This window comes from Sus scrofa, chromosome 12 (assembly GCF_054392235.1).
Source record: "Sus scrofa isolate SSC_HxYL_T2T_F1_AM1 chromosome 12, Sscrofa_HxYL_maternal_Yorkshire_Landrace_v2.0, whole genome shotgun sequence".
NCBI lineage: Eukaryota > Metazoa > Chordata > Mammalia > Artiodactyla > Suidae > Sus > Sus scrofa.
The window spans coordinates 6042251-6057156 of NC_139394.1; the positions used below are offsets into that span (position 1 = coordinate 6042251).

General features: G+C 52.1%; 1 protein-coding gene across 1 annotated transcript in view; it reads left to right on the top strand.

The window, feature by feature from the left end:
* GRB2 (growth factor receptor bound protein 2) overlaps nucleotides 1-8936 on the top strand; it is a 68469-nt gene extending 59533 nt beyond the window's left edge. Inside the window, 3 exon segments of the mRNA NM_001137628.1 lie at nucleotides 4392-4514; nucleotides 7693-7861; nucleotides 8599-8936. Of these exon segments, the coding sequence (NP_001131100.1) occupies nucleotides 4392-4514; nucleotides 7693-7861; nucleotides 8599-8784 (478 nt within the window). The 3' untranslated portion in view covers nucleotides 8785-8936.
* The last annotated feature ends 5970 nt before the right edge of the window (nucleotides 8937-14906 follow it).

Sequence of the window (14906 nt, forward strand, 5' to 3'; positions counted from 1 at the left end):
ACTGTGCTAGGTGCCGGGAAGTTAGGGTTTGTAGTTAAATTATGGTATAATAAAATGTCTGTGTAGTTAATATGAAGTTCTTTGGAAGATCACATCGTGGAAGCCTTAGCCTGGAGAGAGGTTCGGTCACCCTGCAGTCTGGTAATGGGATGAAACCTGTAGAGACGTTTCTATAATGGGCGTTCCCCTCGTGGCACAGCCGAAACAAATCCAACTAGAACCATGAGGTTTCAGGTTCAATCCCTGGCCTCGCTTAGTAGGCTGAGGATCTGGCGTTGCTGTGAGCTGTGGCGTAGGTTGCAGATGCAGCTCAGATCCCACGTTGCTATGGCTGTGGTGTAGGCTGACAACTGTAGCTCTGGTTCAACCCCTAGCCTGGGAACCTCCACATGCCGCACGTGGGTACAGCCCTAAAAAGCAAAAAAAAAAAAAAAAGTTTCTATAATGAAGAATCTGTGAAGTCCTCACAGAAACTTCTTTTTACTTGAAGAACTAGGCACCTTATTATAATGGCTCAATAAATATTTCATTGAATGATTTACAAGGAGAAAACCAGTCTCATTTGTAAAGTATGTATTTCCAGTGTTTGTTTGGAACTTGTACTGGCTTGTATCTTTGTAACTATGAGTTTGAGCTCTGCTCTCCCCACCAAAAGGTGTTGGATTCCGTGAAGAATGTCTGTCTTCTGGTGTTAGACTCCCTTATCACTTGTTCCTTGCTTTTGCACATAGTAGCTCAGTAGGTAGTTTTGAAATTATATTCAGACCAAATTCCTGTACAAAGGCCTGGACCAATTTGTTCATGATAATAAACTCAGAAGTATTAAATCTTCGAAGGTATAGATGGAAGAGATTCCTGGGCCCCATCAGTGGATTGATTGATAATGTCCTGCATTTGAGGTCCGTGTAACTTTAGATGGGTGGGGATTATTAATATGCAGCCGTGCTCTGGTTACTAAACTCTAGACACAAGTAGCGATATCCAGGAAACTCCAAAAGATGAGCATGAGATGACTAGATTCCTGGGAAGTGTACCAAGCACAGTTTTGCATTCTCGTGGCTTCTTAGTGTCCCTCTTTGCTTTGGGAGTCATGTGGGCTGTTCGTGGACAGCATCACGGAACGCGCTCTGCAAGGAGGAGGAGCTGGGTGGTGGTTCCTGGGAGTGCATGGTGCATCCTGCCTCGGGCCCTGCATACAAGCCACATCATTTGTGCACATCCGTTCCTGTGATCCATCCTCACAGGATGGATGGAGATTAGCTCAACCTTTTCTGTAAAGGGTCAGATAAATACTGTAAGCCTTGTGGGCCATGTGTGGTCTCTGTCACATCACATATTCTTGTTAGAATTTTTTTAAATAATCCTTTAAAATGTTTAAATATAGTCTTAGATTGTGGACCATACAGAAACTGCCTAGATTTAGGCCTATGGCACTGGGTCCAATGATAACAAAACCTACCTGAGTGCCCTTTTGTTTTCATAGTTCCAGACTGAAAGGGAATTCAGCAGAACATCAGACTGTAATTTGAATATTAAATGAAATGCCTGTGGCTCTGAAGCCTTGTTTTTCTCCATACTGTTTCGGGTGTCAGCCACATTTCAAACCTGACTGTTGAATACATGGGAAGGGCCCCCTTCCTTGGGTGGTTGTAGTTTCTGACCTGACTGATGGATTAGCCTTTTAGGAAGATTCCCTCTCGGGCCTGCTTCCTCCCCTCTGTGGGGAACATGGGGCTAATAATTGATCAGGAAGCATCCAGTTCAGGCCCCTGGCTCCGTCGTGGTGTTCTCCACAGACTGGCTGAAAGGCAGGCAGTGCTCATCACAAGCTCTGAAAAAGGAAACCGTTTTGCCAGAAAAGCCCCTGACCTTGTGCCTGTGTGCTCGTTGGCCTGACAGGCCTGTTCCACGTGACGGGGCTGCCCTGGGCCTGGATGTCCAGGAGAACAGGGTCGCTGCTGGTTTCGCAGCTGCGGGAGAGCACGGCGTGCCAGGCCCCCCTTCCTCCCCTTTCTGGTTTTTCTTAGGGAGGAAGGGGGAAGTTTAAAATGGAGTGTGACCTCATGCAGCATCTGAGCTAACAGATTAGACGCAGACTCCAAAACGACTGTTGGCGTTCGAGTCGCACCATGAGTTGTATGTACTGGGGGTGGGTCCAATATATGCTTTTCACATTCAGTGCCTCTCGATGGAAGCCTACGGGGTGTGATGAAGAATTGAATTGGAAAATGAGCTGCCCACTCCCATTAGCTTTCTCCCTCCCTCGTTATTTTTCCTGTAGTATAAACCCATCTTTTAAAAAAAAATGAATTAAAAAAAATTGACCACAGCCGTGTGGTTACACATAAATATTGCCATTAAAAGAAGTTCATTAAATTTATCAATAATATAAAATGCTGAGGAAACATGAGGGGTGGTGTTAAATGTCCTGAGAGTGCCAGCTGTTCCTCACACAATGTCACACTCCTTATGTTGGGGGACATCCTTGAGGGGGAGAGGGGGTGTTTAGTGAAAATGGGAGCAGATACGAAAGAAGTCTTTATTAAATAAAATGGTCTCCTACTCATTTTCTGTTTTTCAGTGTGGCTGCTTATAACAGGGGGTGTGTTTACTTTGTAAAAATTCCAGGTAGAGTGTTTTGCCTCACTGCGGGTGTTTGTTTGTTTGTTAATGGAAAATAAAAATGAGTGGCTTTTCAGCTGGGAAAGCAGTGCCACCAGCTCTGTATATCTGTGCCCTGTGAGGGCAGGTCTGAAAACACAGGCCTCTAACCACCAGCCAGCATCGCTGCCCCAGGGAGCTTGAGGGAGGAGCCCTGCTTTTTATTTTTACTTCACGCACATCTACGCTATTTTAATTCATATTCATTACTTTTACCTTAAAAAGGGGAAACAGAAAGGAAAATGCCTATCTGGTGGGAAAATGGGGGGGGGGGGGGCAGGAGGAAAGAATGTGGCTCCCAGCCAGATGCCTGCTGCGCGGGGGCCTCGTAAACCAGTAAACCAAGCGCCCAGGGACCAAGACAGTGCTCACGCGTCCCCGTGCTGTGAGCTGTCCTTGCCCAGTCGGAGGGCATCCTGCCGTGCTAATCCGCAATTTCTCTGTGGGCACTGGAGGCCTTCGCCTCGAGTTATGTGTCAGGGCAGGAAGGCAGGTCGGTTGTACCAGCTCCTCCGCGCAGCTCGGCGTTATAGCACCCCAAGTGCGAAAGACACAAGGATGCAGATTTTAGGGCTGTTTTAGGTTATTGATGGCAACTTCTGACTGTACCCTTCCTCGCAGCTCACGTCCTTCTGTTGGGATTTTAGTATAGTGTATTATTTCAGAGGCATCTTGTGGTGCAGTTGCTTATAAGTAAGATGGATGTGTGGTAGGTTTAGAACCTTAGTTGATGCTTTGGTGCCTTTGCTTTTCTGGTTTGCGGATACACTGCCTGTTAGCTGCCCCGTAAGGAGTCTGATGAGGCCCATAGGTCTTTATTCGCTTATAAGTAGCGTTGTTGCTTTTTTAAAGTATTAGCTCGGTAAAGACAGCTTGGCACAGAGCACTGAGTTTCCAGTCATCTCTCCCAGTTAGTTAGGGCTTCCCTGTGGAAAGGGAGGTGGCTGTGACGAGATTGCTGCTCCTCTTCCTCCTGGTCGGCCCCCGGGGCTCCCACACTTTCCCTGAGTTCCCCTGCTTTCTCTCGTGACCAAAGTGAATGAGCACTGGGAGCAGAAGAATCTATAACTTGCTCCAAATGAAAATTCGAAATTTGCAACTAGCTGCCTCTGCACAGGGTGAATTATGGCATATTCCCGACGGCTCCTAAAAGCCAAACCCTGAGCGGTGACGGCAGAGAGAGGCCTGAGAGGAATGCAAACCGCCGCCACCACCTGGGGCTCTTCACCGCCAGGACCTTTCCCCTTTGTGCTGTTACAAGAAGTAGCCCTGCCTGCAGCTTCTGGGCCTTCCAGCTTCCCTGTCCCTGTCTCTCCATCCCATGTGGCAAGGCTGCCGCCTTATCAAATGGCTGCAGGAAGGGCCCATCTCCCCCTCTGTGGTTCATCCTGTGCTTAAGTCAGTAGGCCTGGGCTTTCCCCGCTGCCTTGCTGATGAGTCAGGAGGGGCCCCAGTGGGCTTTGGCCCAGGAGGCCCATGTTCAGGTGTCTTTCTCTGTAGAAAGAGTGGCCCACGATGGTGTCTTCTGAGTCACTCTGGAGAGTGGGGAAGCGAGAAGGCTTTGAAGGGATCTGGTCCCTCTCTCAAGGCGTGGTCGGGACGGGCGGGACTGGCAGGGGAGAGGGGCCCCTCCTTTGGCGAGGAGTTCTCGGTTCCTCACATTTCGGAGGCTGGATATCCCGTTTCTTTGTGGGGAAGCAGATGTTGACTGGTTTGCCTTCCTTCCTTAGGTGGTTTTTTGGCAAAATCCCCAGAGCCAAGGCAGAAGAAATGCTTAGCAAACAGCGGCACGATGGGGCCTTTCTCATCCGTGAGAGCGAGAGCGCTCCTGGGGATTTCTCCCTCTCTGTCAAGTAAGTACTTCCTGCTCTGGTCGCCTGGAAGCCTGTCTCCAGCTGATGGCAGTTGTGAAGCCAGAGGCCAGGCGTCTGACTACATGCACCAAAGGTGGCACACTGGTTAAGGTTTAGCTTTGGCAGTATTTTACACATCAGAAAAGCTTACATTAAAATCCTCATTTCTGGTTCCTCTAAAGAATCTAGCAGCTCCAGCAATACTGGGTTTAGGACTCCCAAGAGGGAAGTCTTCAGTGGCTGAGCAGCGGCAGCACTTGAGAGAGCGCACACTTCCCTCTTTTCCCCAGTCCCCACCACTCTGCAATGCTCTCCACATACACCACTCTTTCCTCCTCCGAACATCCTGCCCTTTCTGGGCTTCCTGCAGCTCTGTAAGTGATCAGCTCCCTTGTGCCCCTTTACCAGGTGTCTAGCTAAATCTGCCAGCATCATCCTAGGCCTCCCATTGACTTCAAACACAAGGGTTTCTTTCCCCGGTGGGGAATGTAACGTTGGCAGGGAGCTGTGTGCTCAGAATGGGGGAGTACCGGGAGTTTTACCATCTTGGGAATCACAGAGAATACAAATTGGAACTTTGACAACACTAAACTAATCACTCCCCATCCGTGACAAAGATTTCAAAGTTGTCATTTCCATACATTTTGATTCAGTCCATTTCTAGTTAATATCACAAGAAACCCTGACCTAGGAATCTTACAAATCACTTCATTGTTTATATGGCGGAGGTGATTAGATTAAAACTCAGCTCGCTTTAGTATGGATTTACATTATTTTTAAATGGAGGCTGTAAAATATTTTATTTTCCATTTACAGATGATATAAAGATTTTTCAGTCTCAAAAATAAACTGGGTGCGTTCCCGTCATGGCTCATCAGTAACAAACCTGACTAGTATCCATGAAGACATGGGTTTGATCCTTGGCCTCATTCAGTGGGTTAAGGATCCAGCATTACTGTGGCTGTGGTGTAGGCCAGCAGCTGTAGCTCCAGTTTGACCTCTAGCCTGGGAACTTCGATATGCTGCAGGTGCAGCCCTAAAAAGCAAAAAAAAAAAAAAAAATCAACTGAATACCTTGTTTCATTTTGGGACCAAATGAGTGGTTAAAGTGTAGGGGTTTTTTAATGTAGATTTAAGTTTAAATTTTTTGTATCCTTTTTCTCAGTGAAGTTGTGGGAGGTGGTTTCAGGTGATATTTGCAGTATCTTACAGATAATGTTTCCAGTATAGCTAGGTCTAGTCCCAACATGAAAAAAATCAAGCTGGATCTGATTTTCAGTTTTCCTCTTTTAACAGTGGCTTTTTTTTTTTTTTTTTTTTTTTTTTTTTTAGTAGACTTTGGTTTTTTAGAGCAGGTTTAAGTTCACAGAAAAATCAACTGGAAGGTACAGAGATTTCCCGAGTACCCCGACTCCCACTCACATGCATAGAAACAGTGGCTTTTTGATGTGCTTGATTAAACACATGCAAATGAGGATCTGGTGGGTGAAGAGCACCTTGAGGTGGAAAAGGCTTTATGCTTCTCATTAACTCTGGTTTCTTCGTCGGTTTTCCTTACACTTTATACTGACCTGAGTATAAATCCGGCCGAGGAAGACCAAGAATACAAGCCATTAACTGGTGATTGAATGATGGCCCCAAACCCTGAGGCAGCTGGTGTTCAGTTGTCTGATGACTAGTCCCTGCCCATGCCCTGCGGTGCCCACTGGGCAGCTCCCAGACCATGTTCCATTTTATCACGTAAAACCTTTAAAGAGTTTGTTTTAGAAATTCGAAGCAGATGTCCTAACCACCTTCCACACATAAGCATTCTTCTAGAGGAGCTTCGGGAATCCAGTCTCTCGTTTCAAGGCGTTGTGGGTCCGTGATGGAAAAACTTCGGGAGTTAACAGCTCACCGTCAGGGACCCTGTACCCCTTTCAGGAACCACCTCTGTTACACGGTGGGAGTGCCCTTCCACGGGCCAGAAGTGCCATTTGAATGCCCTTCTTCCTCATACGGCTTTTATCCTCGTCCATCTTTTTTCTCTTGAAATAGCAGTGCTGTTTCTAAGCGCTTCCTACTCGTGGCTTCCTTAAAGCTCAGTGCTGCCACCTGCTGGGTTGTTTTTAAGACGCGTTAATGCCTTAAAACCAATGGCAGAAGAGAGTCCTCCGCTCGTTTTGCAGATGGTTGTAGAGTGCCTTGTGAGGGACGGGCAGCGCCTTGGTGGAGCTGATGTGCTGGGCCGACAGCATGGTGTCTGTGGGCCGGCCCACTCAGCCAGGCTCGGGCTGGTTTTCTGGGCCAGCGTGAAAGGTGGCATTTACCGCTTTACCAGGTGGTAGAGGGGAGGGGGTAGGAGGTGCCTGGGCCTTTTTAGTGTCCCAGCATGTTTTGTTCTGAGATCTTCTCCCCACAAGTAGACCTAAAATCCTTGAGCAGAAAACAGGACTTTTCGGAGTTCCTGTCGTGGCTCAGTGGAAACAAATCTGACTAGCATCCATGAGGACACAGGTTCGATCCCTGGCCTCACTCACTGGGTTAAGGATCTGGTGTTGCTGTGAGCTGTGGTGTAGATCACAGATCCGTCTTGGATCCGGCATTGCGGTGGCTGTGGTGTAGGCTGGTGGCTATAGCTCAGTTTGACTTCTAGCCTGGGAACCTCCATGTGCTGCAGGTGCAGCCCTAAAAAGACAAACAAACAACAAAGAGAGAGAGAAAAGAAAATATGGCTTTAAACCTTTCCTAGGTACAGGAAAATCGCTAGAAGTATGTCCCATCCCTTCTCACCTTATTTCCTGTCCTGTCTCTTGTAGTCTCTTTAAATATCATACAAGATTTTAGTCCTTTTATCTTTTGGTACAGGGCAGGGAGCGGCTTCCACAGGTTAGGACATTTCTCTTTTTTATTTGCAAACTTCTTCAGAATTAGTCTGACAAGGTTTCTGTGTCTGGAGAGGTGTCTTCATGTTGACACTGGTCATTGTCGGCCGAAACGGAGGGGTCAGGGCGCTTGGTGACTGTCCTGCCTCTCCAGCCAGCCGGTCAAGCTGTGCTCCAGCCCCGGGCCCTCAGGCTGTGCGGGGCGCGGCCAGAACATGAGTTCTCCCAGGATGGCTCCTTGCTCGGCAGGTGGCCCCTGGCAGCCAGGACAGAGCCCTGGGACCTGTTCTCACTGTGTCCTCTGCCCTCCCCAGGTTTGGCAATGATGTGCAGCACTTCAAGGTGCTCCGGGACGGCGCTGGCAAGTACTTCCTCTGGGTGGTGAAGTTCAATTCTTTGAATGAGCTGGTAGATTATCACAGATCTACATCCGTCTCCAGAAACCAGCAGATATTCCTCCGGGACATAGAACAGGTGCCACAGGTGAGCTTCGTAAGGGAGAGATGGGGGTCCCTTTTATCAGTGAAGGGTGGCGCCTCAGGCCAGCAGGTGTTCTTTCAGAGGGTTTACCTCTGGGCCTTTTTTGCTCCTTATCCAAAATGTTATCCTTAATTCGTGTTAAAGATTTGAAGTTTGAAACAAAAAAATAATAGTCTTGCCCCCTCCAGAGGCTGCTTCCCTGAAGCCGTGGGTCTCTAAGGTACACTTGAACACACCCTCAGGTAGCCGTTCCCTGGCACTGAGCTGCGGGGAAGATCAGGCGTGTGAGGGGCGGGGTCCCCTCAGTCCTGTGTTCGCTGTCCTGTGTTCTGGTGGGCACCACCGCACTTCATTCAGGCTCTTAGCCTCTGACCATAAAACCCGAAGGATTTTATAAGTGTTAAGGTGATAGGAAGTAAAACTTTTGCACCTCTGGGATTGTAAACGAAGCCCCACTGGCTGTTTCTGAAGTTCTCTCCCCTTAAAGCTGAACTTGCTGCCCTCTGCTCGATGCCCTGCACAGCTGGCCACCCTGGGTACACTCTCGTGTTGCTGTGGCTGAAAGAGTCCGCCCACCCGGGGTCCACCAAGGCTCTGGAAGAACTGGTGGAGAGGGGAGGCGGAAGGAGGGGTTATTTCAGGTCATGTGGCAAGGCTGGCACGCCTCGGGTTCCCGTCACCAGCGCGAGGGGCTGGCCGCCGTCGGGAATGCAATGTGTTTTCTCCCTGCCTCTCTGCAGCAACCGACATACGTCCAGGCCCTCTTTGACTTTGACCCCCAGGAGGATGGTGAGCTGGGCTTCCGTCGGGGAGACTTTATCCACGTCATGGATAACTCGGACCCCAACTGGTGGAAGGGGGCTTGCCACGGGCAGACCGGCATGTTTCCGCGCAATTACGTCACCCCTGTGAACCGGAACGTCTAAGAGTCAAGAGAAGATTATTTAAAGAAAATGAAGAATTTTAAACACGTGCAAAAGAATTAAACCCATGAGCTGCCTCTAACAGCAGCCTGTGAGGGAGCTCGGAACCCCTGGCTGGGTCACCTGGTGACCCTCTCACTTCGGTTGGAACTCGGGGGGGTGGGCGGGGGCGTTGGATATAATGCCAAAACTTACCTATAAATTAAGAAGAGTTTTTATTACAAATTTTCACCGCTGCTCCTCCTCCTCCTTTGTCCTTTTTTCATCCTTTTTCTCTTCTGTCCATCAGTGCATGACGTTCAATGCCGCATATAGTCCTAGCTGTTGCCAATAATAAAAGAAAAGAAACCACGTGGGCTGATATTTTCTCTATGCAAAATGTCTGTTTTAGCTGGAACAACAGAAAGAAGAACAGCCGCTTCCATGTCCCGCCTGTGCACTCGGACAGCGGGCGGGAGCGGGAGGCCCGTGCTGCTCAGCTTCTGCCGGGGGAGCGGGGGGAGCAGGGCCGGCCCCCTCCCAGCCCACCCCACGTGTGGACGTGGACTGGGGTGGCGGAGGGGGTGGCGCCCCTCGGGGCTTCCTGCAGGCCGGGCCCTAACCTGTGTCCCTTTCCACGTGGTTTTCCCTCCAAGTGGTGTTTTGAGCATGTTGTTTTTCATAGTGCCTTTTGCCTTATTTCAAGGGTTGCTTATGAGTGGTGTTTTTTATTTGTTTTGTTTTAAAATAAGTTAAAGACAGTCAGCCAATTTGTCTCCTACTCTGTGTAAATATTTTTCCCCAGGGGGAGGGGAAGGCAGGGTAGAGACAGGAGACGCGGGAAGGTGTGGGCGTCCTGCCTGTGCGCAGCCGGAGTCTCGGAGGCTCAGCTTTAATTCTTGTGGCCCCGCAGGTTCAGGGAGCCGGAGCCCTGCCGTCTGGAGTCGCTGCCCGGGGTGCAGAGTGGCCGGGGCCCAGCCTCCCCACATCTGACCAGATCTGGCTGAAAGGGGCTCAGGGTCCCTGACCTTGTGCTCTCAGGTGTTGCCTGCCCCTCCTTGGCCCCAGACAGCCCCCGACGCCAGCCTCTGGAGCCAGCAAGTTTCAAACGCAGGAAAGCCTGAGACGGCGAAGCCATATCCGGTTCTGCCATCCTCCTACGCTGGGAGGGAAAATGCGAGTTTTCCCGTGGTTTTTCTTGCTCTGAAAGCTAGGCTTTCACCCCCTTGTGTCCCCTCCCTGAGCTGCCCAGGTGAGCTCAGGGCAGCGCGCAAGGAGCAGTCGGGTGGTTTCTCACGTCTCCGTTCACAGCAGGCTCTGCCCGCAGCCGCTCCACCCAAGCCCCTGAAAAGGAAGTGTCTCCGGGACGCAGGGACAGGTGGACGGGAAGCTCGCACGTCTGAGTCCGTGGCAAAGCTCTTTCTGTCGTCTCCTGTCGGCTTCTTGTCCCTCGTAGTGATGTGCCTGTAAACTTCCTCTCCCCCCGCTCCGCCCCGTCCCCTTCCCACGACAAAAACGGGGCTGCTGGGTGTTGGCGACGGCCTTGGCTTCTCAGGCGGACGGTCAGCATCTCCCCTGGACTCTGGTTATGGGGACGGACTTGGCCCCAAGGGCTCGGAGGCCCAGGAGGCTGCTCCCCTGGACGGAGCGCCCCCCTCTCCCCGCCCCCTCCGCTCGCTGCTCCTTCCTCGCTGATGATAAAAGGAATCGCTGGCATTCTGCACCTGGACCATTTGATTGTTTTATTTTGGAATTGGTGTATATCATGAAGCCTTGCAGAACTAAGTTTTGTGTGTATATATTTAAAAGAAAATCAGTGTTTAAATAAAAAGACCTATGTACTTAATCCTTTAACTCCGCGGATAGCATTTGGTAGGTAGTGATTAACTGTGAATAATAAACATACAGTGAATTCTTCACTCGGTATCTTTTCCTTTATTCCCTCTCGCCTTAAAGTAGAAACTTAAAGGACTCTGTCAGGGAGTCAGGACACCTTCCGACTCTGCCTCACTCCTTGGGGGGGGCGCGTGGGGCTCACTGAGCCCCTGGAGGGGTGACACCCACATCAGAGTTCACCAGAATCCCTGGGCTCCGGTTCCCAGGCCACACCCTGTGTTTCTGACAGAAGCCACAGGCCACGCTTTGGAAACTGGTCTGGACCCAGGGCTTGCGAGGACAAGGGCCTTGGCTGGCTCCGTTCTCGTGCCCTCCCTCCGCCTAAATAAAGGACAGAAGGACACAAGGAGCTGAGTGGAAGCGGCTTGGGGTGGGGCCAACTAGGACGTGTTTAGAGCAAGGACACACACTCCCACTTGTGTTCTTAATCCAGGTCTGTCTTTTTAGGGCCGAACCCACAGCATGTGGAGGGTCCCAGGCTGGGGGTCCAATCAGAACTGTTGCTGCTGGCCTCCGCCACAGCCACAGCCACAGCAACGCGGGATCCTTAACCCACTGACTGAGGCCGGGGATCAGACCCACATCCTCATGAATGTTAGTCGGGTTCGATAACCGCTGAGCCACGGCGGGAACTCCCTCCCGAGTGGCTGCCCGGCTTGGGCGGGAGGGGCTGCCCCTCTCCAGGAGCCTTACCGGCGCCGCCCTGCTGGAGGCCTTGGGGCTCGGCTCACCCAGGCTGGCTCCTCCAAAGCTGAGCAGAAGTTTCCAGAACAGGGCGGTCAAGGCAGTGACTGTCAGCCTCCCAGAGGCTTTTTGCTCCGTTTGACTCATGGCCTCAGAATAGCATCAGAAATAATGGGAAAACGACTGCTTTTGCACAAGCACGTGGGTCACAAGTTCCTTGGCGACCGAATCCCCCTTCGCCCCTGGCTCTGTCATTGCTGGGGAGGCGTCTGGGTGGGAGCGCCTTTGGGGAGACTCCGCCATGGGATGTGGGGGGACAGCTCAGCGGCCTTCGGCTGAAAGCGCAGGCCAGCACGTGGCCGCGCGGCTCCCTCACCGCACGTGCCCTTGCGAGCAGCCCTCCTGGCGTCTTCATCCTCTTCATCCTTGGTGACCTGGGAGTTTGGAATGGTCTCATCCTCAAACCGGAGGAGGAGGAAGAAGGGGTGGGCACGGAGGCCTGCCTTCCCTCCACCCTTGTCCCCCCGACCTGCTCAGAGTAGCTGACCTTTAAGTCGGAACACTTTGCTTTTCCAAAGTGCCAGCGAGAGTGGAATTGTATCTGCTCACATGGGAAATCCTTGTAACCCCTGAGACACTCGATTTGCATCTTACGCACATTCCCCAGATCTGATCTGAGCCCTGCTTTTCACAGAAGAGCAAGGAGAGGGTGCATCCACGTCCTGGCAGACTGTGTTCCCCCTTCACCCTCGGGCCGGGGCGGGATGGGGGGTGGGGAACAGGCTCGCCCTCCAGGCTGCCCTCACTTCGAAAGAGCTGGAGAGGAGTTCTCTGGTGGCGCAGTGGGTTAAGGACCTGGCATTGCTGCCGGGCGCAGGTTCGAACCTCCACATGCCAAAGAAAAGAAACCCAGAGTGTCCTGAGTGCGCGGACCTTCAGCGCTGGTCCTGCTCTGCCCCCCGCCCCGCCCTGTGCTCGGGAACCAGAGAGCACCCAGCACCCCCTTTCAGGTTTACTGGGAGCGAATTTCGGGGCGAACTTCTCTTCTGGGGTGTGTGGTGTTCAGGCTGGAATTGTAGTTAGAGCCCATTCTGTCCACCCCCAGACCGTCAGCCACCCCTTTTCCTCCTACACAGCCAGCATCATTGCCCTGACTCATCCTGAAGCTGGAAATTACCCACTTCAGGCGTCTGTACCCGATGCCAGCACCTTCCTGGGGGTGTGATTCTTGCACTGATGGGCAGAGAATTTCCAATGGGAAGTACAAAACAGCACAGTCGGTGGGGGGGATGGAGGCCAAGGGGACTGAACCAGGTCTTGGGGGGCGATTGTTTTGAATGGGACGCATGCAGCAGGCAGTGTGGTGTTGGCAGAGGAGGTGGGAAGGAGCACAGTGTCAGGAGACTGGTTAAGGAGCTCCCGTTGTGGCTCAGTAACAAACCAGACTAGTATCCATGAGGACTCGGGTTCAATCCCTGGCTTCGCCCAGTGGGTTAAGGATCCGGCGTTGCCATGAGCTGTGGTGTATGTAGGTCACAGACATGGCTTGGATCCTGCGTTGTGGTGGCTGTGGTGTAGGCTGGCAGCTGCAGCTCCAATTCAACCCCTGGCCTGAGACTTGCATCAGAGCTGCAGCTGCCAGTCTACACCTCGGCCACCGCAACTCGGGATCCGAGCCGTGTCTTCAACCTACACCACAGCTCACAACAACGTCGGATCCTCAACCCACTGAGCGAGGCCAGGGATCGAACCCGCAATCTCATGGTTCCTAGTCGGATTCGTTAACCACTGCGCCACGATGGGAACTCCTAGAACATTTTAAGCACTCCAAAAGAAACTGTGCAGGGAGTTCCCCTCGTGGCACAGCAGAAACGAATCCAAATAGCATCCATGATGATGCAGGATCCCGAGTTGCTGTGGCCGTGGTGTAGACCGGCAGCTGCAGCTTTGATTTGACCCCTAGCCTGGGAACTTCCATATGTTGCAGGTGCAGCCCTAAAAAAGAAAAGCATACCCATTATCAGGTACTGGCCATTTTCCCCCAGGCCCTCCCAGCCCCTGGCAGCCACCAATCTACTTTCTGTCTCTGGATTTGCCTCCTCTGGACATTTCCTATAAATGGGATCATATCACACGTGGCCTTTTGTGGCGGGCTTCTTTTGTTCAGTATTTCCAAGGCTCATCCCTGTGGTGGCAAGAATCGGTACCTCGCTCCTTCTCCTGGCCAGATGATAACACTGCCTGGCATGGAGACACCGCATGGCGTTTATCCCTCGGGACAAGGATGGGCATTTGGCTTTGTCTCCACTCTTGGCTGCTGAGAACACTCCCCAGCAAGGCTGTAAGAGACGTCCCCTGAAGAATTTGAAGCAGAGGAGCAGAGCGAGCCCTGTTTGGCTAGAACAGTGCAGAAAGGAGCCATGCCGCAGTTGTCCCGGTGAGCAAGGGGGGCGGCAGGGAGAGGAGAGAGGAGCTGGCTGATGTGAGCCACGCAGAGGAGGCCAGGTTGGCCAGACCTGGGGCCAAGAGAAAGGAGGGGTATTTCCATTACGGTTTATCACAGGATTTCGAAGATGGTTCCCTGTCCTATGCAGTCCGACCTCGTTTAATCCGACGACCTAAGTCTCTTGGCCTGTTCACCTGAAACTCAGAAAGCGAATGTGAGCCAGACACTCGGCTTGGGGTGGTGGGTGTGGAGGGGGCCCCAAAGCCCCCTGCCCTGGGTAAGAGCTCACCCACAGTCCCTTAGGGAAGTGGACAGAAGGCAGGGCCGAGCCCTGAGGACTGGACAGGAAAGAGGAGGAAGCAGCGAAAGAGAAGAGGAGGCCAGGGAGGCAGGAGGCAAATGAGGGCCGTGTGGGGGCGGCCGGGTGTCCAGGGCGTCCCGTCTCTTCCCCAGCAGATCCACGTTGTCCCCAAACTGCCCCACGTGTTGCCTTCTCTCTTCTGCCGAGAGGCCTTCCCCAGCTGCCCGGTTGCTGGGAGGACAAAGGGCAGGCTCCTGACCCTCAGCCGTGCTGTGAGGTCAGAGAAAGGCAGCTTGGAGTCAGGAGAGTCAGGGCTTTATTTGGAGCCCTGTGACCTTGGGCAGGGCCCTTAACCTCTGATCCCTTCACCCATCCGCTTAAAACACAAGCCCAGAAGCTCCCGCTCTGGCAAGTGGGATCAGCAGACTCTCTGGAGCGCTGGGATGCCGCCGTGATCCCCCACCTAGCACAGCGGGTTAAGGATCTGGTGTTGCCACAGTAGCAGCAAAGGTTGCATCTGCAACTTGGATCTGGTCCCTGGTCCAGGAACTCCATATGCTGGGGGGGCGGCCAAAAAAGAAAAGAAAAGGGAAAAACCCAAGTTCATGTGGCTCGGTTGGCCTGAGGATCCAGCGGGATTGTGTATGTGGAGGTCTTACAAGTTATTTAAGGCAATGAGACCAGTGCTGGTCATGACCCTGGCACTCAAGGCCTTTGACAGTCTGAGCCTGGTCCCATTCAACTCTTTGGCCTGGGAGTTCCCGTCATGGCTCAGTGGTTAACGAATCTGACTAGGAACCATGAGGTTGCAGGTTCGAT